Source organism: Sorex araneus, chromosome 6 (assembly GCF_027595985.1).
Source record: "Sorex araneus isolate mSorAra2 chromosome 6, mSorAra2.pri, whole genome shotgun sequence".
NCBI lineage: Eukaryota > Metazoa > Chordata > Mammalia > Eulipotyphla > Soricidae > Sorex > Sorex araneus.
Window position 1 is genome coordinate 125011760 of NC_073307.1, and position 22449 is coordinate 125034208.

Consider the following 22449-nt stretch of genomic DNA (forward strand, 5'->3'; position numbering starts at 1 on the left):
GAGGCAATTTTTGGCAGAAATTTCCCTGGACTTAGTTACTAAAATTCAGAAATCCTATGCGACCTCCTATCTCTTCATTCTCAGCAAAGGAAAACAAATGATCAAATGCTGCCGTTTCAGCAAGTTCGATTTTGGGGGGAAATTCCAAATAATAATAGTGAGTTTTATGTTAGAAATAGTGAATGTAATCAAAGTAAAGAGAAAATAAAGTGAAAATTATCAGCCACACAGGCGGGGGGTGGGGGGGAGGTATACTGGGGTTCTTGGTGGTGGAACATGGGCACTGGTGAAGGGATGGGTATTTGAGCATTGTATGACTGAGACTTAAGCCTGAAATCTTTGTAACTTTTCACATGGTGATTCAATAAAATATTTTTTAAAAAAACTACCAGGTATCTGGTGGGAAATATACACTGTTGAAGGGACAAGTATTAACATGACCCAAACTCAATCATGAACAACTTTGTTACTGTGAATCCCATGATGATTTAATTTTTAAAACAATGCCAGATGTCAAAATATAAAATCTTGAAACAGATTTTATGTTTTCAGCTACTAGAGGTGACACTGAATCTCTGATGAGTGACACCAGAAGAGAACAGGAATTTGTATTGCTTCTTTAAAAAAAAGAAGGTCCATTGTTTTTAATTTTGGTAGAAGCTCTCATATTCTTTTAGTTGTAAAAATACAATGTTCATAAAATTATCTTTATAAGGAAAGTAGCACAGACAAAATAATACTGACCAGGCATCCTTTTTTCAAGTGTTTTTGTGTGTCTTGTAACAGGATGTATTCAAGGACTGTTGCTCTTAAGGAAACTAAAACCTCAAGAGATTCTAATTCTTAATGAATAAAATCATTATTTAAAACTATGTTTTTTCATGATCTTAAATTGTTCTTTGAGAAAATGCTGTCTTTTAAAAAAATGAGTGCCTTAAAAGGTTAATTTTTTATTTTTGGCTTTTTGGGTCACACCCGGTGATGCACAGGGAGTACTCCTGGCTCATGCACTCAGGAATTACTCCTGGCGGTGCTCGGGGGACCATATGGGATGCTGGGAATCGAACCTGGGTCGGCTGCATGCAAGGCAAACGCCCTACCTACTGTGCTATCACTCCAGACCCTAGAAGGTTAATTTACTTTAAACACTTTAAAATGTCTTTTTCTACTCAGAGAAGCTCATGTTCTTTCTCTAAAACACATTTCTCTCTTTCTCTCTTCTCGCACTTTTCTAAGTAAATTTCTCTACATTATATTGCTTCACTAAAAATTAAGATAAAATGAATTATTTCACCGGTATTATTACAGATATGACATTTAGAAATAAAAGTTCCCTGAAGTAAAATACTAGATAGTCAAAAAATGAAACATTTAAATAAAAGAGGTCTACATGATAAGTAAGAAGAACTTGAACTGATGAACCATTCTCAGAAATTCAAATAAATCTTCTCTAGTGCACATACTCCAGTTTAGTTGACATACTAGGTCATAACTCAAACAAATAAGTGTGCAAATATAAAAATCGTGTCAAATATCCTCTTAAGCCACAGTGTAGCTTAATGAATGTAGGAATTAAGTATAAGAAGATGTGGATTTACACAATGAAATATGTTGCAGACATTAGGAAAAAAATGAAGTCATGAAATTTGCTGATACATGAATGGATATGGAGAGTATCATGCTGAGAAGAGGGACAAACCAAATGATTGCACTCATCTGTAGAATATGAAGAAACATTGTAGGAAGATAATGCCTAAAAAATATCAGAAATAAGACTGCTCTTTAGTGCAAAGCTTGTTACAATGGGAGGGAGGTCATTAGGTCCAAGAAATAACCACTATTCCAATGATAGTAGGAAATGATCACTCTGGATTAGAACTAGGTGCTGAAAGTAAGTAAAGTGTTATGCATGATATCCTTTCAGTTATAGCAGTAAGTTCATTGTGCCTGAAAAGAAAAAAAGAAAAATGAAAAGGGTCTGTCATAGACATAGGCTGCGGTCAAGAGAAAAATTGGGGATATTAGTGGAGGGAAGTAGACGATGGGTTCACAAACACTATGACTGAAAAATCATGAACAATTTTGTGTCATGGTGATTCAATTTATTTTTTAGTGTAGAAAAGTTTAACATCTGGACAAAACACTGCTAAATAACAAATGTATCAAAGAGAAATTAAAAAAAAAGAATCCTTCATACTAATGAAAATGCCAAAACAAACTATAGGATCAATTTATTCATATGAACAAGTTATTGTTTCCAAGATAATTTTACAAGAGCTTGGGAGATGCCCAAAATGCAAATTTGGTGTCTATTTCCATAGACTAAATGGTTGAAAATTAAAAATGAGAAGTGTTATTTAAGAATTTTATAGAAACAAAATTATAACCATTACATTTTTTTTGCCATCTACTAAGTACTTAAGAGCTGGGCACTGTGAGAGAAAGCTTGCATATATTATTTAATTTAATCTCCATAAGAGAGGTACAATATATTTTTTTATCAACTGGATAAAGAAACTGGGGCATGTTGAAGTTTAATGACCTTCTTCATGGCTGTTATTTTTTGTCTATGACAGGGCTAGTTTTCTATTTCCAGTGAAAAAATTAAGGAAGGGACTTTTTTTTTCTTTTTGGGTCACACCCGGCGATGCACAGGGGTTACTCTTGGCTCATGCACTCAGGAATTACTCCATGTGGTGCTTGGGGACCATATGGGATGCTGGGAATCGAACCCGGGTCGGCAGCGTGCAAGGCAAACGCCCTACCCACTGTGCTATCTCTCCAGCCCCAGAAAGAGACTTTATTAATGCATTTGATATAAGCTTTAGATAACAAGTCACGGTGGATGCTAGCACATAAAGGACCAAGTAAATGGCACAGCAGTGAATAGCAAATGTGAGTATAAAAATTAATATATAACGGGAAAAAAGGTTTTGAGCATGTGTTTTCTGATCATTTTTTGAGTGTATGGATCATGAAAATAGGAACAAATGAAAAATTACTTTGGAATAATTACTGGAGACCATTTGTTAACTACTGTGGAAATGCCCAAAGGAACTGAGAAATTGTCCTTTCAAGAGATTTAAATTCTCTATATTTTAGTTAAAATCAGTGGAAATATGAGAATATTTCTTCAGGGAAATTAATCCCATTGGGGTATGAAAAATGGACTGAAAACTGAGAGAATGGTGACATTGTTCCACTTAGGAGTCAAATTCACTTAAAAGAAGGAAGAAAGATGCATTTCACATTCTTTGGTACTAAACTCTAAGATTAAAAATCCAGATGCTTATTCAAAAATAATTATTAAGCCTTCTGATACTCAAACAGGGGTTCACATGGCCATGTTCACACCATATATTAGACTTTTAATATCTTTGAAATTTTTGATAAAGAAATTTGTGCCTCAAATTTCTTTGGGCCACACCTGCTGTACTCAGGTCAGACTTTCAGCAGTGCTCAGGTGACCATATGTGGTGCTGGGAATTGTACTTGTGTCTGTTGCATGCAAGTCAGTCATCCTACTAACTGTGAGATCTCTCCAGTCCTTGTATTTTACTGAGCCAAGGACCAAGTAGTCTGGGGATCTACCCAGAATTCTCCTGAATGCCAAATATGCTTTCAAGTCCTTGGAGCTATCTGAGAGGCCCATTATTCATTCGTTTTAATCCCTGAAAGCAATTTTATTTCCTGGATGCACCATAGTTTATTTCTTTGCCAACTGGAGGGCATCTTTATTACTTTCAAATATTGGCAATTATAAATAGCACTTGTAAAGACCCACGTCATTGATTATTGAATGGACAGTGGTCAAATGGAAAATGGCCTAGATAGTGCGAGAAAATGAAATTTAAATGTCTTTTGATGAGAAGCCAACAAAGAAGCAATTTGGCTCATGGCCAAACAATGGATAAACTTTTTTTTTTAAGTAAAACGGACTTTATTTGGAGGTTTTTGGAAGTGGAGGAGGGAAGGAAAGTTAAAAAGAGACTAAAGCACTCAAGAGAGAACACAGGCTTCTCCAAGGGCAGAGAGAGCCCCACATACACACACGCCAGCATCAAATAGGAAAGTACACATCTCAAGAGGGAAGATGAGGCCACATCATAGGTTCAGGCAGCATATGTGTCACAATGGATAAACTTTTGAGCTGAGATAACCAGATAAACCCAAAAGGAGTACTATGTAAGAAAGTATTTAGATCTACCTCCTCAAATCCAGAGAAATAAATGACCTCACCTGTCATGTAGACTCTCTGCGACCAGAATCTTGAGACTCCAGGATCAAGAACAGAAGATAGTTAAATTCTGGTTGTTTGTTTGTTTGGGGGCCACATCCAGTGGTGTACAGGACTTATTCTTGGCTCCATGCTCAGAGATCATCTTGGCAATGTTTAGGTGACCATATGGACCCCTGGAAATCAAACTCAGGTCAGTCGTATGCAAAGCAAGTACCCTATCCACTGTACTCTGACTCCAGTCCTGCAGTTAAATTCTGGCTTGAGATGTAATGAAATAGTAAGAATGAAAGTTTTCAGACCCAGTAGTGAGACATTGGTCCAAATTCCTTTGATCAGCTCCTATAATGCTGATTGCTAGATTTATAATCTTTTCCAGGGAATATATTGGAATAATCATGTAGGTATATCAATATTTGTAGTGTTATACTCTCATATATATGAACTGTCAAGTGCCACCAGAGGTTTGATAAAATACTCTAGTAAGAATATAATACTATCATACTAAAAAAAAGCATTTAAGAGAAACAAAGACTAAAACCATTTTTAAATAGCAAGAGATAAATTTGGTATTTTCAGAGACTGAAGATAGTGTGCCCCTAAAAAAAGGAATAAATTACTATGGGACAATAAAAGAATATTCACAAATTAAAGAAGTCTTGGAGAATAGGAAGCATAATAGCAAAATCTTTGAAAATTAAGCAATAAACTGAAATAAGAAAAAAGGAATTGTATAAAATATTTTCCAAACATACCCACACAATTGATGAGAAAAATATTTTAAAATTCTGATAATCAGTTCACAATGGCTAAGATAAAGCTAATGGGTTCCAGTAATGAATAGAAAAATTAGGTGAGAGAAAATCCTCAAGTAGATTTTACCCGGAGACTGTACAATAGGTAAGGATCCTAATTAACTTGTTTGTGGCTGACCCAGATTTAATCTTTTCCACCACATATGGACCCCTGAGCACTGCCAGAAGTGACTCCTGAGTAACAAACCAGGAGAAAGTGCTGGGCACAGATGTATGTGGAAGAAGAAAATTAAAGAAAAAAAGAGGAACAAGATGATTAAACAGGAATATTTCCAGATTTGGAGAACACTAATAGATCTGCCTCTGAATGAAAGCACAAAGACCTCATTAAAATTTGTCATAAAATGTTATAACATTAGACAGATAGCATCATCAGGTTTCTAGAAAAGAATTTTTTGAAAGCATTTTTCATGCTTCACAAATCCAAATGGTATTAGTCTACTCAATAATAGAACAAGAAGAATGGAAGCAATGAATAATTCTGATAAAATCAGGGAAAAAAATACGTGTGCTTCTAATTTAAAGAAGCAAATATAGTCAACCAAGTATTCAGTAGAAAAAAATCCGTTTTTGTATATGCATGTTTCTGAATAATAACATATAAATGAGTAAATAGATCTCTAGTCCAGGAATTTCAGATCTATATAATCCAGAGAGCAGACAAGAGGTGGAAGAGGGGGGAGAATAAGTGAAACAATCTCTCAGGACTTGGTTACAGAAGATAAGCTAGCAGCTTTATAACAGAACTAGAGATCATTTGGCCTGCTTCTTTGTTTGATGTTGGGGGCCACATCTGACTTCTTAATGGCTTCTCACCCTGTGCTCAGGGGTTACGCCTGCAGTGCTCTCGTGACCATATAGAGTATCAAGATTCAGTTAAGTTCTGCTGTTTACCAGACAAGTGCCTTACCTCCTACATTATTTCTTTGATCCAGGACATCTAGTTTAGACAAAATTAGATAGGCAAAGGGCTCCTGCAGAGAAGAATATAAGAAAAAATATATATAAAACCTAAAGATTACCAATACATTTTGATTATATTGAGTGAATTTTATAATCTTCATGGAAGCCTTTGATATGAATTAATTTTGATAAACAAAAATATAAGAAAACACCAATGAGCAGAAAAATGCAAGAAAAATGTATGAACTCTAGGGGGAAAAATGTTGAATACAAAAAAATATGAAAAAAGTAATGGTTTGAACCTATGTAAAAAGAGATGAATGAACAATCCTAATTATGCCACTGATTTGTGTGGGCATGTAAGAGTTTCAGAACTTTTCTAGTTCGATATTCATAGAGACTTCATATATTTATTTAAGTAATAATATTGAGCAAGTGGAAGATAGCATGTGTGTGTGAGAGAAAATGAATTAAAATTAATCCTTTATCTTTCCATAGTAAGGTATCCATACATTTCAAAATTAAAAGTCAGCCAACAGAATGTAATAGTTATAGTAGCTGACGCATATAGTTTTTATTCTATATTACAACTTTTCAGTCCTTCAAAACATACACACATATTCAATGTTCTCAAGAAACCAGTTCTTTCTTTTAATAAGAATTGTGACTAGATTAAATGGGCCAAATGACTGAAACTTTTAAAAATGATTTGCGTAGCTGGAGAGATAGTACATCAGAGATAATACAATTGCCTTGCACCCAACCAACGCTGGTTCAATCCCTGGGGCCCCATATGGTTCCCTGAGCACCTCTAGGAGAGATCCCTAAGTGTAGAACCAGGAGTAACCCCTGAATACCACCAGGTATGCCCCCCAAAATCAAACAAAGATGTGAAGGTCAGAAGTTAATACAAGGCACACAAACGAATCTTGGACCTGAGCAACTTGCTGCAGAGATGGCTTTGGACTTTGCAATAGGCCACTTTCGCCAGGTCACTCCAGATGGGGGTAGGTGCCGTCCCTCCACCTGCCCCCTAGGAATCCCGGTAATTTCCATCTTCTAGAAGCTCCAGGTATGGTGTGGCGGTGGCGGCAAACACCAGGCTTCATGGGCAGTGGAGGAGTCATTCCTTCTCCTTCTCCCAGCCCAATGGGACTCTGAGATGATGCCCACATACGGCCACCATCTACTTAAGCTCCCACACGGCCATGATCCGGAGACGCACACATGAATCTCAGACCCAAGAAACTTGCTGCAGAGATCTCTCCAGATCCTAATTATTAAAATTTTAGAATTCCTAGAGCATGCGGCTGCTCTTGTAGCCATGCAACATTATATTTTATCCATAACAAGCATACAAAACAAATTTTCTCGCATTGACTTTTTGACAGATATGAGTACTGATGGGACTGGTCTCGAAATATTGAAGGAAACCAAGGTAGAGAGAGAGAGAGTATTGTGCAAATTATCTGCCACACAGGCAGGGAAAGGTGTGTGGAAGGGAGGGAGAGGCACTGAGGATTTTGGTGGTGGAAAGCATGCACTGGTGAAGGGATGGGTGTTTTTGATTGTATGATTGAAGCTCAAACATGAAAGCTTTGTAGCTGTATCTCATGGTGAATCAAAAAAAAGGGGGGGAATAAATAAATAACAAGATACATGCATGCCATTGTTCATTGAAGATTAGCACCATAGCCAAGATATGGAAGGAACTCAGATGTAGAACAACAAATCAATGAATAAAGAAGTTGTAGTATATGTACACATTGGAATACTATACAACCACTAAAAAAAAATATAGTCAGGCAGCTCGCAGTAACTTGGTTGGAACTGAAGGGTATTTTGATGAGGAAAAAAAAGCTAGAGGCAGGAGAGTCCTTGATGATCTCAAGCATCTGTGGTATTTAGAGAAACAAACCAAAGTTATATCCACTATCAATGAAATTGATAAACAGTTTGGATATTGGAATGCAGACCCCAGTGTGCCAGGCCTTCGAGGAGGAGGGGAGAAACAAGCAAGTTGACTGGAAATAACTGGAAGAACATAGCTGGAGGGTCTGGAGTATGTAGGTGTTGCCAAGGGAGGAAACAGTCTGTACTAAAACCACAACTGTCAATCAACAGAGAAGGTAAGGTGCAGGGGTGGAGTGGTGTCAGACCAGAGGTGACATGGAGAGAGCGGTGCAAATTTGTGGGCACTTTCTGTAGTGGTGGTATGTGGTGAATTTCTACTTCAACACTGCAAACTTGAATATTAGTGTAACCCTATTACCTAAACTATAATAAACATTTTTTTAAAGAAAAAGTAAAAGAAGTTAATACAGAAGTTAAGTCACATGCCAAGCCTGCACCCTACCGATTTAGGTCCCTGGCACCATGTGGCCCCGAGGCCCCAAGCACCACAGTGGTGGGGACGTGATAACCTCCAGCACCACTGAACCCAAGCAGTTTGGTATCCAGAGACCTGGGCACTGGTCTCCTGTAAGAAAGCCCAAAAAGGAAATAATGCGAAGTTTAAACATAGTGTACCTATCACATCTAAAAAAAAAGCAAAGCTAAACAAAAAAAAAACAATATCATGGGTTATCTGTGGTGTTGTTCTACCTTCCTTGCTATGATTGAAAATGTTTTTGTCAATTATGAAAAAATAGCATAACTCTTTAGAATGTGAAGTAATGATTTCTGAAAATGAATAGTTCTGCTTTCCTCTGCTTTGATGGTATAGCTTCTGGAATGGGAAGCAGCATAAGAAATATGAGCTCCAGTTAAATGCTAAGGCGACCTATATATTTTGGTATGGTTTGATATTGTTTGAGAATAAATTTCAGCCTGGAAAGCTTTCTCTAGAAGAAGTATCCAAATGGCAAAAAAAAAAAAATGGGTACTACTTGCTTCCAATTTCAAACTAAACAGAGCCCATCCCATTAAATTCACTATGAGCTGCATCTGTACTGAGGAGAAATGTTTAGAATCTTTTACCTTGAACTCAAGGATAGAAAAAATGGATTGACCATTTGCCATCAACCTTTCTTACTACCCACTAATTGAACAAATGTGTTCACTTTTTCCTTTTAAAATGCCAAGGTGAAACAGGAGCTATGGATATGGGGCTGGAGAAATAGGTCAGTGGATAGGGAATTTGCCTTGACTATGCCTGACCCACTTTCAATCCCCAGCATCCCATATAGTTTCCCCAAGTATTACCAGGAGTGATTCCTGTATGCAGAGTCAGGAATAACTTTTGAATGTTGCAGGTTTGACCCCAAACCAAAAAAGAGATGGGGTCAGGGTAACACGATAGATGAAATAATGCTTACAGTGAAATTGTCCCACAGGAACACTTTCCCAGTGTCATTTGAATCAATAATTTCTAAATAAATCTAAGCAATTAGTTCAATCATCGCTCTGGTATGCTATGTGTCTACAGATATTTTTTCCTACTCCTGAATGAACTGACAAGGTGATTATCACATAGGAAAGAAGATAGATTTCTAAAATGTCCATTGGTTTATAAACCAATGGACACAAAGACCATTGCAATAGTCTCTAAATGGAGACCCTACTTTTATCTTTTCTCTACATAATTTACTATTTTGTTGCCTTATTAAACCTATAAAAACCATTCTGTGCTTAATCAAATAATTTCTTTGCTCAAAATTTAAAATTTTAAGAGCTTAAGAAAAGATAAAAAATTCTTAATTAAAATCAGTTATCTCTGGGAGGAATATATTTGTCTCACTTATCTGTTTCCATGGTATCCAGCAAAAGACTTAACACATTGTCTGCACTTGGCAATGGTAAAAATAATATTAATTACATTAACTTGAAATAAAATACTTTCTTTTGATAGCCCATTATTCCTTTCTATCTTTTTCTGTTCCTACTGACTCTTCCCTCTTTCAAGTATTTAAAATTTATTTTTATAATTCTTAGATATATTATACATGGTTTTTTATGTTTTTTTATTTCATTCATTTATTCATCCATAATTTACTTTTACAGATATATATAATAATACTTCCTTTCTTGAAAGAAGTGTAAATGCAATGCAATGACCTAAATATTTATTAAAATGAGACTCATTGTGTCAAAAATTTGAAAGATCAATCTGCTTAAAGAGCACACTTTTGTTATGATTGGATCAGATTTTCAACTGTTTTTCCACAAGAAATAGCAGAAGAATTGACACCAATATTCAGAATCTCAGTGAAATATCAAAATCTCTTCAGTGTAAAAGTAAGACCTATCTGCCATGGTGTTTACTAAAGTATAAGGATGTGTTAATAGGAAAATATGAAAAAATATGGAAATTGGCACAGTTTTTTGATCTTGATTCATCATTTTTGTGGGGTTTGTTTTATATTTTAGGGTTTTGTTTTTATCTATCCCGTTGCTCATCGATTTGTTCGAGCAGGCACCAGTAACGTCTCTCATTGTGAGACTTATTGTTACTGTGTTTGGCATATCCAATACATCACGGGTAGCTTGCCAGGCTCTGCCCTGCGGGCTCTATACTCTCAGTAGCTTGCCGGGCACTCCGAGAGGGGAGGAGGAATTGAACACGGATCGGCCACGTGGAAGGTGAATGCCCTACCGCTGCGCTATCGCTCCGTCACATATATCATTTGAATGTTAGTTGAAGCAAGGTTATCTGCCAACTTTCTAGTAATTTACATCAATTTATATAAATTTATGATTTGTATCAATCATTCGGACTGGAGAGATAGCAAAGCGGGTAGGGCATTTGCCTTGCATGCGGCCAACCCGGTTTCGATTCCTCTGTCCCTCTCAGAGAGCCCGGCAAGCTACCAAGAGTATCCCTCCCGCATGGCAGAGCCTGGCAAGCTAGCTGTGGCATATCCAATATGCCAGAAACAGTAACAAGTCTCACAATGGAGACGCTATGGTGCTTGAGCAAATCAATGAGCAATGGGATGACAGTGATATATTGGCCTATGTAACCTAAAAAATATATATATATTTTACCACTAGAGGGCAGCAGATAGAAAGTTAGTCTATTTCATTATACTTTTGTTACTTCCCTAAAGTCACAGCTATACCAATAAAATATTACATATTTCAACATTCTATCATGTCACCAAATTATATTTTCAGATATTTACTTTGTAAAATTTTACTCTAAAATATTCTAGAGTGTCACTTCTGCTTTGATAGACTTAATAATGTAGTACGTAGTGTGAACAAGTTAAAGAAAATTTCCAAACAGAATATTTCGATGTTAGATAAGTATATATTCCACTATCTTTAAAGACACATATATAGCACCAAAAATAAGAGGATAATTAACTCAAAGTGATAAAAAAATTGGGACTCCTATTCTCCCCGAAACCACAGATATTTCCATGTAGATAAGCTTCCATAAAACCTGCAAAATACTATGTATCACTTTCCCTTTATTCAGTCTCTTTGAAATTGTATCTTATTTATATTCTTACTTACCCCAATATTTATTTATTTATGTGCATCTTTTGCCCTGAGAAAATGTTTTTGAAAGTATAGAGGCTAATCCTTTACAGCATTACTCTGTGTACCTATCCTGGGATTCAAAATTAGAAAACTTTTGTCCAGCTAGACAGTTCAATGCCTGGAGACCAGAGTCCCCTAATTGATTAATGAGCAGCACCAGGAAGTGGTCCCCCAAGCCCTGAACATTGCTTAGAGACCACTCCCAGCAAAACACAACTACAATTACTTTTCCAGTACTAGAACAGAATTCGGTCTTCAGTCACTTTGACTTTTCCAACACACAATGGTGTGTAAAGTATAAGAAACTTTTTTGTTCAGTAAAGAAAAGACAGACTGAAATATAACATGCAAATTAAATAGAAAATGATACAGAGTATGATATTCATAGGACACTTTCCATACATTATCACACACATACATGCACACACATTTATAGTTAAGATATTTAAAGGTATAATATGTGGATGTCCAAAAATTCCTGCTTGTAGGTTTTTAATCACACAGATCACAGAGAAATCAACAGCTATTTTACCCACGCCACTAAATATAGCAGTGCAGAGTACTGGATTGTGTATACAGATGTGGGGAAGACAAACTAAATTATTTCCTCTTTTCTGATTCTCAAGAAATTGCATAATCATAATTTCTAAGTAATGTCTCTGAGGCTAACACTGCAAAGTTAAATATAGCCAAACTATAATCTGTCTACTTAAAACCCTTGAAAGAAAAAAGTCACAGATGAACCTCAAGTTTATTTGTGTAGACACAACCTGAACAAAGTATGTAAAAGTTAGAGTGAACATTGATTTAGGAATTCAAAGTCAAATTAAGTGATACTGCAGTAAAAGCCTTACAACAAAGTTTTCTTTTTAAGAACATGCACTTTGTGAATCTATTATAAGAATATTTATAATGGCATAATATGGCATGGTAATCACATAAGGAAAAGGGATCAAAGTTTTTAATCAGAATAGAAGAAATAATTATTTTATGAACATTTAAAATATGAATACAAAATTGAAAAATTCCTCCTGTTACCAAAAAATTTAAATTTGCATATAATACTTAATGCTATATACAAATTGTTACTTGTGTTTTAATGACAGATTTATTAAAAATACTTATTTTCTAATTTTGAGGCTATTTTAATGTGGCATTTTTTTATTTGTGGATTCAACAAATATTCACTCAACAGACAACTGATGCCTCTTGTGGGATAAATCATTTTCTGAGTCTTAATTGAATAAAATTTTCCTTTTTTAACTCTGATTAAGTGAGATATTCATATAATATACTTATTCCTAAAAAGTTGGTCTTTAGTACCTGGTCAGAAAATTGTAAATGTACGATCAAGAAAATAGACTTTATTTTATAGTTATATATTTATATTTTAAAGTTATGGAAGGAAGGAGGGAAGAAAGGGAGGGAAGGAGGGAAGAAGGGAGGGAGGGAGGGAGGGGGGAGGAAGGAAGGAAGGAAGGAAGGAAGGAAGGAAGGAAGGAAGGAAGGAAGGAAGGAAGGAAGGAAGGAAGGAAGGAAGGAAGGAAGGAAGGGAGGGAGGGAGGGAGGGAGGGAGGGAGGGAGGAAGGAAGGGAGGGAAGGAGGGTGAAAGGGAGGAAGTAAGGGCAGCAGTTTGAATTACATAATTAAGGACTTTAGTTTCTTCTAAAATAATAACATCTTCTTCCACTAGGGGGCATCAATTGTAAGACAGTCATTGATATTTCAAAAAGTTTCTTCACCCAAGGATATATACAAACACAAATCTAACATATTGCTGCTACTGGGTAATATCTTTGGTAAATTTCAAAGAATGCTATGAATTCAAGTACCTTATAGCATATAATACTCAACATCCATTCAAAGTGAAGCATGCAATGAATTTACTCCTCTTTAAACATATAAGAGGACAACTTTCAGAAAATAGCTCTATTCTCTGTAATATTGGCATTTAGTCACTTCATGTATAATGGGAAATTCAATTGTAATATTATAAGTTAGAATAATCAAGAAAAATATTTTGTATCAGTGAAAAAAATTAATGGAAAATTCATAGGTATTTTCAGGTCAGCAGACTAATACAGATAAATTACTGTATTAATTTTTTTACAAATAAGAAATATAAGTTCATCAAAGGTAAATGATTGACTCAAAATTCTGGAGTGATAGCAGAATCAGGATCTTTACTTAGGCAATGTAATTTCACTTTTTATACCATTACACTGTTGATATTCAAAGTATCATCTACATTAATGTTGTCTTGGAAATTTTTTAGAATTACTGAATCTTGGGTTCCACTATAGATATTGTACCAGAATCTGTATTTCACAAGACCTAATTTATGATAAAATACTCTTAATTCATGCTGCTTTTTCATCACCGGTTTTATATCTTCAGGCTACTTCTTGAATACAACTTTTGCTCAATAATCTGGGAATAAAACTAAGTTAGTCTGAGGAATATTTGTAATTACTAAATAAGATCATGTGAGACAAAAGTCATGTATAAATATCTGTGTTAAAGGGACAAGAGATATAGTACAGCGGGTAAGACATTTACCTTGCACAGCTGACCCGGGTTCGATCCCCAGCATCCCATATGCTCCCCCCAAGCACCATTACCATCTGTAATTCCTGAGTGCAGAGTCAGAAGTATCTCCTGAGCACAGCTGGATGTGGCCCAAAGACAAACAAACAAACAAAAAAAACCTATGCTACATACAATAGCTACTATACTCAATAGAAAACTTTGAATAATGGTAGGAGAAGGCAATTTTCCAAGAAAGGAGTTGCCTAGTAAGGCAGTAGGAGAAGAGCAGCTGCTAGACTAGGAGAATATTAGAATAGAAAAAAAAAACCTCTCATATTAGTAAGTCAATTAAAATCTAATATTGAGCTTCTATTAAATTTTTTTTGCCTTTTTTGGGGGGGTCACACCCAGCAATGCTCAGGGGTTACTCCTGGCTTTGCACTCAGGAATTACTCCTGGTGGTGCTTGGGGGACCATATGGGATGCTGGGGATTGAACCCGGGTCAGCAGCGTGCAAGGCAAATGCCCTACCTGCTGTGCTATCGCTCCGGCCCCCAAACTTCTATTAATTTTTATTATTATTATTATTATCATTATCATTATTATTATTATTGTGTTTGGGGCCACATCCAACTATACTCAGGGCTCCCTTCTAATTTTTCATTCAGTGATCACTCCTGGTGGTGCCCAAGGGATCATATGTGGTGCTGGGGGTCAAATATGAACGGGTCGTATTCAAGACAAGTAAGTGCCTTACCCACTGTCCTATCTCTCTGGCCCTCTATTAATTTTATTTATTTATTTATTTATTTATATGTGGATCAATCCAGTGAGGTCAGGCGTTACTCCTGGCTCTGCACTCAGGAATTAATTACTCCTGGTGGTGCTCAGAAGGCTAGATGGGATCCCCGGATCCAACCACTGTCAGCTGTGTGCAAGACGAACCCCCTACACACTGTACTGTTGCTCTGGCCCCACCTCTATTAATTTTAAAAGCACCTAAATGGCATTCACAAATTTAACTTTTCCATGCAGTACTTCCTTTTGTTTATAATTTTGCTCAACATATCTCTTTCCCTGGCATGCCCTACAGGTGTCACCACTTGCCTCCATCCAATTCACTGGCTACCACAATCTTCCTAGAGCTAGCTTTATCATAACTCAAGCTTTAAGGGAAACAAGGTAATATCACCTCCTGAAAATTTTCTGCACATTTTTAACTCTGGGCTTATTCATTAGCTTATCCAATTATATTCATAATTATTTGTAATTGTACTTGTGTTTCTATTTCCCATGTAGCTTGTGAAGTCATTAATGGGACATTACTAGAACCTAGTGCAATTCTTGGCTCCAAATGAATATATTTGAATGAATAAATCAATATAAGCAGTGATTCTAATTCAAGCACTCACCTTGTTATTAAGAATAAAATGATGAACCAGACGGCATTTAATTCAATAAAGATGAATGTAACTATTTTACTCTAGAATAAAGCTTTTTTGTTGGATTTTTACCATTTGGCATAGTATATAAACTATATATGTATATGTAGGTACACAATTAGGTTTACTGATTGTATTTTTACAGAAGCAATCAAGAGAATCATCTTTGTGTTATCACAGCAGCTTCACAAATATTTATTTAATTTCTACACTTGCATCTTGCAGAATGTTGAAGTCATCGATGTACCTAAGGTAAATTTAATCTTTTATGACTAAAATTTGAAATATGGATATTTTAGAGATACTCAGATGACTTAACTATAGACAGGCTTGAATCTTTTGTTTAGAAAAAATGTTCCTTAATGAGCTCTCTTTCTTTTTAGGCTTGTTCACCTTTGAGTATAAGATATCATTTTAAGGCATTATGTAGCTTTAAAATACTTCATATTTCATACAAGACAAAGATTTTAGTCCATAGTCATCAAAATTAGTAGGAGATGCATCCAGTATTCTTTTCTTTATTACAATTCATAATAACATATAATTGTTAAATTCAATAAAATCAGATATTAACTATTTGTATAATTGTTCATTTAATCATTATTTGCACATATATTTATCATTTGGTCTGTTAAGAAAGCATTCTTATATGATTCATATTTCTTTTATTTCAATTTGATCTCAGAGTCCCCAAGAAAATGATACTCCCCCTATTGGCTTAAGTAAAATCTAAGGAACTTGACCTTGAGAATGTGGTGCAAGAGCATCTGTCTGAATTACACCTGAGAGGTCTATGACTCATGAAAATGATTAATAATTAACATTAAGCTACCACAAGTTTTGCTTTACTTAATGAATAGATTCATTCATGCTCTATCTTTAAATGTGAAAATACAAGTCTTATATGAATATGAATTTTTATGGTTTAGGAGACTATGGTGCAAAGAAGAATCACATTATAAAGGAATATGAGTGATGTAAACTAAAATTTGAAGATAATGTCAATGATTACTCATTATTAAATACATGGTATGGCCACAAATCTCACCGTTATAGGGATGTTTCAGTAGAATGCTGCAAATTGCTTTAGTGAAGAGGCATACATGACTTAAATTAAGCTTCAAGCTGCCAATCTTTTATCTAACCACATATATTGAGGTTACTGCTATGTTTGTTCTTTTCATTATCTTCTTTCCCTTTATCTCTCCTTCCTTCCTTCCTTCCTTCCTTCCTTCCTTCCTTCCTTCCTTCCTTCCTTCCTTCCTTCCTTCCTTCCTTCCTTCCTTCCTTCCTTCCTTCCTTCCATCAGAGGTTAAAACAAAACACACAGGACAATTAACCATTACGTGTGTACATGTATTTTATATCCAAAGGGTCCCATATTTACTGGAATACTATAGACACACGTAAAATATATTGTAATCTTTCTTCCCTGTAACACTGGCAGAGTTGGTATGAGCATACTGAGGAAACTATAAGTAACTTGTCAATTTTTAATAAAGTCATCCTCCCTTGCAAAACCAAATGCACCATTCTCTCCGAAAACACTGGCAATGATGAATTCCCCCCCTTAGTTTACATAGAACCGATTCCTGGAGATCTCCAGAATGGTGCTGGGTCGGGCGATTTGCCCAGCTCCCCTAGAAAGTTGGCAACCTTACCAACAAAAAGAAGCCTCCTCTTTTCCTGAAACTTACTCTGTCCGTGGTGCTGAACCATTCTAATGAGTCGCGCTCAGTTGGGCGCTGTCAGCGTGCTGAAAAAAAAAAAAAAAATCTTTCCTGCCGCTGCCCAGATCAGAACGTGAGCGTGTTATTTACTCACGTACTCAAAGAGCAGCAAGCTTTCTCCATCTTAATTCGACTCTACTGCAGAGCAGAGTCGCGCCGGCGTGATGGGAGGAGGTGATGGGCAAGGAGGAAAAACTAATAGCAACGTTGTTCACCTGAGACCTAAGATGCTCCCATGAGTTTTGGAAGTGCTCCGCTCCCTACAGCAAAGGCACCATTTTTAAAAGTACTGTTCTTTTGACTTTGCTCTTGCAGAAGCGTCTTGTGCTATGTCCGCCCCTCCGCTTAAAAGGCAGACGATTTGACAACATTAAGACCACCGTAGCCGGGAATTTTCATTGTTTTTTCCAGATCACTGACTTCCAGGACAAGGACTAATTTGCACCCGCCCAAATACCATGGCTCTGCGTGCGCCCTTTGCCACCGGATCCTCCCCTTCCAATGAGACTTTCTGATTGTGTCTACCAACTCTCCTATTAGGAAACCCGTGGGCTGCATGCAGCTATTCTGTTGTATTCTCTTTCTCAGTCTCCCTCCCCTCTCTCACTTGCACTCTTACTGGAGGAACACCAATACCATTCTACAGTGAAGAAAAACCCCATAAGTACCTGCAACGATTAAGACAATATGCGCAATCCTCTTCTTTCATAGCAACCACTACTTAAATCTGGCAAGAGACCTCACCAGTCTTTGCAAGAATGGAGTCCGTAAAACAAAGGATTTTGACCCCAGGAAAAGAGGGGCTAAAGAATTTTGCTGGAAAATCCCTCGGCCAGATCTACAGGTAAGAAAAAGCAACCCATGTTTGCTTGGGGCTCGGCGTGAAAAAGATTCTACAGGGTTATTCATGTAAACCTTGGTTGCTTAGAGAAATTGTAAAATGATCAGAAAGTCTTTTTTGTTGTTCATTGCTAGGCAGGGATGCTCTGGAAACCTGCTTATTAATTCAGGAATGTTGTATTAAATAAACCTAGTGTGTGTGTATGTGTGTGTGTGTGTGTGTGTTGTTTTGGAACATAAAAGATTCTTTTTCTTGCATATTCAGGATATATTTTCATTACAGTTCAAAAATGACCTGCTTCTGTTCAAAGAGTCGTTTTTTGTGTGCTTATAGTAGCATCAATGTTTAATTTCTTTGATGCAAACAAATGAATGAAAAAATAATATGGCTAACAAACAATTAACCAAGAAATTCAGAAAGAAAAAGGCAAAAAAAAAAGGATTTATATCTCGATTTCAAGCCATTCAAGTAGAAACCCCCCAGTATATTTCTGTAGTGAAGGGAGAAGAAAAAATTATCAATCATTGCTAACTGAAGTGGTTCCTCTCTCTACACCTATATGCATGCAAAGACCAAGACATTACATGCACATTTTTAATATTTTTTACTTCTCTGAATTCTTGCATAGGACATGCCTTAGTGCCCTTAAGAAAAAACAAAAAAACAAAAATAAGCAGCAGAAATATTTTTAAGGTCCTATAAAAGATCAAAAACAATTCTTCCTCTATTCACTGTGATTACTGTGTTGCAAATTTCACAACTTTAAGTCCATTTAAGAATAATACATGTGTGCAACTATTCTTAATAATATGGGCAAAATTAGGAGAGAAGGAGGATAGAAACAAAAGAACAAACGATTCTAAGCAATTTCTAATTTTTGTTTGGGACACTGATAGCTTAGAAACTGTATAAGAAATATAAAGAAAATGGGCAACGTGTCTCCCGATTTTTTTCAAATCTGTTTGGTCTAGAGGGCTTCAATGTAGGCACAGCCCTGCACCTATGCGGCAGTAGATACCGCAAGGGCCCTGCAGTTCCGCAGCTGCCCTAAAAAGACCTGTTCTTTCTCAACCAAACTGTCATCAGGTGGGGAATTCAGGTGCAGAGTTCAACTTTGCATATTCCATATAAATCAATGCAAAAAAATCTCGTTAGTTGAATTTTCCCTCCCAGAATAAAGAAATTGCCATTTTTTCCAATATTGAAATTAGACTCTAAGGAATAAACATTAATGCACTCAATAAGACCCCATGATTATTCTCCAGGTGACAATTTGTATAATCTGTAAATCTGACTTATTTTTCTTTGTAGTTTCAAATTGCTTGACATTCATCTCTCAATCTGGCATTAATTTAAATTTTTTATTTGCTCCTACCGGTATTTATACAAACAGTTGAGTGTGGATGTATCATTTGAAAAGGCGCACATAAAATTAAATTATACGGCGGATTGGAAAACATCTGCAAATTGTATTCAGAGAGGTTCTTTGTTTGAATATCTAAAGTATCTTTCTCAAGGGTCTATGGTGATGTTTCAGTTTATATTCTCCTTATTTTATGGTAATCTCGTGAGTAGATTGTGGACTAGAATAACATTATCAGTTTTGAGTAAAATCATTCCATCACTCGATTCCCCCCAAACCCCCACCCCCCCGCCCTTACCCGGTTCCCCTTTCCCCTAAGGACGCAAAGCACGGAAAGGGAATCAAATCCGGCGGGTAAATCTCGTGAAATACTCTGCCAATTAAAAAGAAAAAGAAAAAAAAAAACTACAAGATAATGCTACACCAATGTGAGATCATCTAGTTGGCGTGGAATATGTTAGCAAGGATGATTGGGGGACGCGTTTGGAAAACTGCGAGTCTCATTTTTTGGTGTTTGTAACCAAGATAGTAATGACGCAAGATTGTGAACAATTAATTATTCATGTTCTGGCAGTAGGAAGCTTAGGTGTCGGCCATATGTTGCGGAGGCCTTTGTTTCAAACTCTAGTAACAAGGGAAAATAGTAAGAGGTGTAACGCGAGCGTAAAAACTGGCACAGGGGGCTGGAGAAAGCTCAAGGAGAGCGCGTTGGCACCCCTTAGTGTTCACAGACGCCCTTCTAGGGACTCCGGGCCCGACCGACCTTAGTCCCCAGGGACCACTGTGCAGCTGCATCTCGGGGCACATTGGAACCCCAGAAAGCCTCAGCTTAGCGGATAAGGAAGGGGGAGCTTGGGTGCAGCGCTGTGGCGGGGACCCTCCGCAGAGGACTGAGTGACCCTGGCAAGGCTGGGCAGCCGGGTCCAATGCATGGTCCCAGGGGCAAAGCGCTAATAGGAGGAGGAGTGGGGTGGAAGAGAGGCTGGCTGCATACTTGTTGGGGAGTCACAGCTCCGGCCAATCTTCCCCTAACGCGCCACCGAAACCGCAATAGAGTGGCCTGTGAGTAGATGTGAATGAAGGCGCTGCGGGGTGGATCCCGGTGAACGGGCGTTCGATGCCAGAGGCTCCAGAGTATTTAGCCTTGCAAAAGCTGCCGGCAGGGAGTTCCTGGAGGCGGGCGAGGCCCTAGAATCCTAACCCCCGAGGGGATTCGGGTGTGGTGGTGGTGGGGGGGCAATAGATCAACGCCCCTCCCCCAGCGCCGACAGGTCTAGGAACCCGGAAAGCGTAGCGGTGGAGGAGGGGGGTGGGGCAGTGGGGTACCTAACCCGCGGCATCCTTGCCTCCAACCCGCGTCCCCCGCTTTGCGGTGCAGGGTGCTAGAAAAGAAGCAAGACACCGGGGAGACCATCGAGCTGACGGAGGATGGCAAGCCCCTGGAGGTGGCAGAGAAGAAGGCGCCCCTGTGCGACTGCACGTGCTTCGGCCTGCCGCGCCGCTATATCATCGCCATCATGAGCGGCTTAGGCTTCTGCATCTCCTTCGGCATCCGCTGCAACCTGGGCGTGGCCATCGTGGACATGGTCAACAACAGCACCATCCATCGAGGGGGCAAAGTCATCAAGGAGGTGGGCAACCGCGGGCCCGTGGGTGGGTCTCGCCAAGCCACCGCAGCTGTGTGCCGGTGCGCGTACCCCCGTGCGCCCATCCACGAATGGTGTGGGCTCCAGGGACTGCATAAGTCCCCCCTCGAGCACTGCCCGTCTAGAGTGTGCACCGCAATAGCCCTGCCACCTCCCTGTTCACCCTGGCGCACCCGCGCTTTGGCACTCGGGCCCCAGCTTTCACGGCGGCGCGAGGGCCAAGAGCATCTCGCTCCCTCGGTTTTTCTGCAGAATGACTCAGACGAGAAGTTTGGTGATCCTCACATGTCTAAAAGACCCGGGTTTAACCTCAGAGCCCGCCCAAGCCAGCAACATCATTATTGTTGTTGTCAGAGGGTTAAAACTCCCCCCCGCCCCCCCCCCCCCCCGACTTCCTCCAGTTCCCACCACCAAAGGTCAGTGATCAAAATGTGAAGCAAACCTGCAGGAACACTAGGATCAAATGTGCACAAAAAAAAAGGTCAGTCTCTGTCCCAAGACCTTCACAAGCCGGTGATCCACACGCCCCGCTGGGAGAGGGGTCGCAGCACTGGTCAGTGTAGGAATCCCCCAAGCCAAGGATTCTTAGGAATCGCTGAGAGTGTCACATCAAGGTCACAGACACCCGTGGGTGGGGACTTCCTGCTCAGGGACTTGAGTGGCCAGACGCTGGGCGTGTTGAAGTTACGGCTGTTCCTGGGATTCCTGCAGAACCTACAAATAGGTCTAATTTCTGCGTTTTTACTTAAAGGGAGAGAAAAAAAAAAAACAGAACCTCAAGTTCCCGCTCGGGGTGTGCGGAGATTAGCACTCTTTTCCTCAGTGGGATGCAGGATTTCGCCCCAGTTTTCTTTAAGGTCTGCCTAGTGTGGCCCCCAGGTTGTCTGGGGGCGGAGTTAGACCTCATTCTGCAAACAAAATCCACCTCTAGGATCATCACTTCCGAATAGTCGCTTGCTCTCCTAGGACATCCTAGATCCCCCCTTCCCCAACCCCCCCAAGGAGTCTCCCAAGAATGTTCAGGTCCCTTAAAGCCCCATATTGCAGGCTCCATCCTCACTCCCTAGGTCCCTCGACCTCCACACGGTCCAACCCAAGCGTCAACGTTCCTTGCTCTCCCTAGAATCCCCCCCTGTTAGATTTTGTTCCTCAGCGACTCCAGCAAGGCAGTAGCTTCCCTAAACGAACCCCGACCAGAAGACTCTCTCCCGGGCCGGCAAATGGAATCTTTCCATCGAGAGTCCTAGTCCGGCAAAGTGGGACCCTATCAATTCCTCAGTGGTCCAGGCGATCCCATCTCTTTCGGCTTTGCCGAAAGGCAAAACCCAGGGCGCGTGGTCTCTCTATGAATCACGCTGCATTTCAAATGAGAGCTTTAAAAATAAATAGATGAATAAAAGAGGCATTTCTTCTCCTTACAAAGGTAGAGATTCCATTTTGGTCTGGAAACAAAAAT

The 22449-nt window shown here is 38.6% G+C and overlaps 1 protein-coding gene and 1 long non-coding RNA gene across 2 annotated transcripts in view; one reads left to right on the top strand and one right to left on the bottom strand.

Moving 5' to 3' along the window:
• Positions 1-17247, bottom strand: part of LOC129405583 (uncharacterized) — a 77405-nt gene extending 60158 nt beyond the window's left edge. Inside the window, exons 1-3 of the long non-coding RNA XR_008630673.1 lie at positions 17111-17247; positions 5963-6026; positions 4240-4413 (exon numbers count right to left, since the gene is read on the bottom strand). This is a non-coding gene — a long non-coding RNA (uncharacterized LOC129405583). The remainder of the gene's footprint in view (positions 1-4239; positions 4414-5962; positions 6027-17110) is intronic.
• Positions 17248-17320: 73 nt separating this feature from the next.
• Positions 17321-22449, top strand: part of SLC17A6 (solute carrier family 17 member 6) — a 48369-nt gene continuing 43240 nt past the window's right edge. Inside the window, exons 1-2 of the mRNA XM_004607853.2 lie at positions 17321-17987; positions 20726-20978. Coding sequence (XP_004607910.1) covers positions 17902-17987; positions 20726-20978 — 339 coding nt within the window. The 5' untranslated portion in view covers positions 17321-17901. The remainder of the gene's footprint in view (positions 17988-20725; positions 20979-22449) is intronic.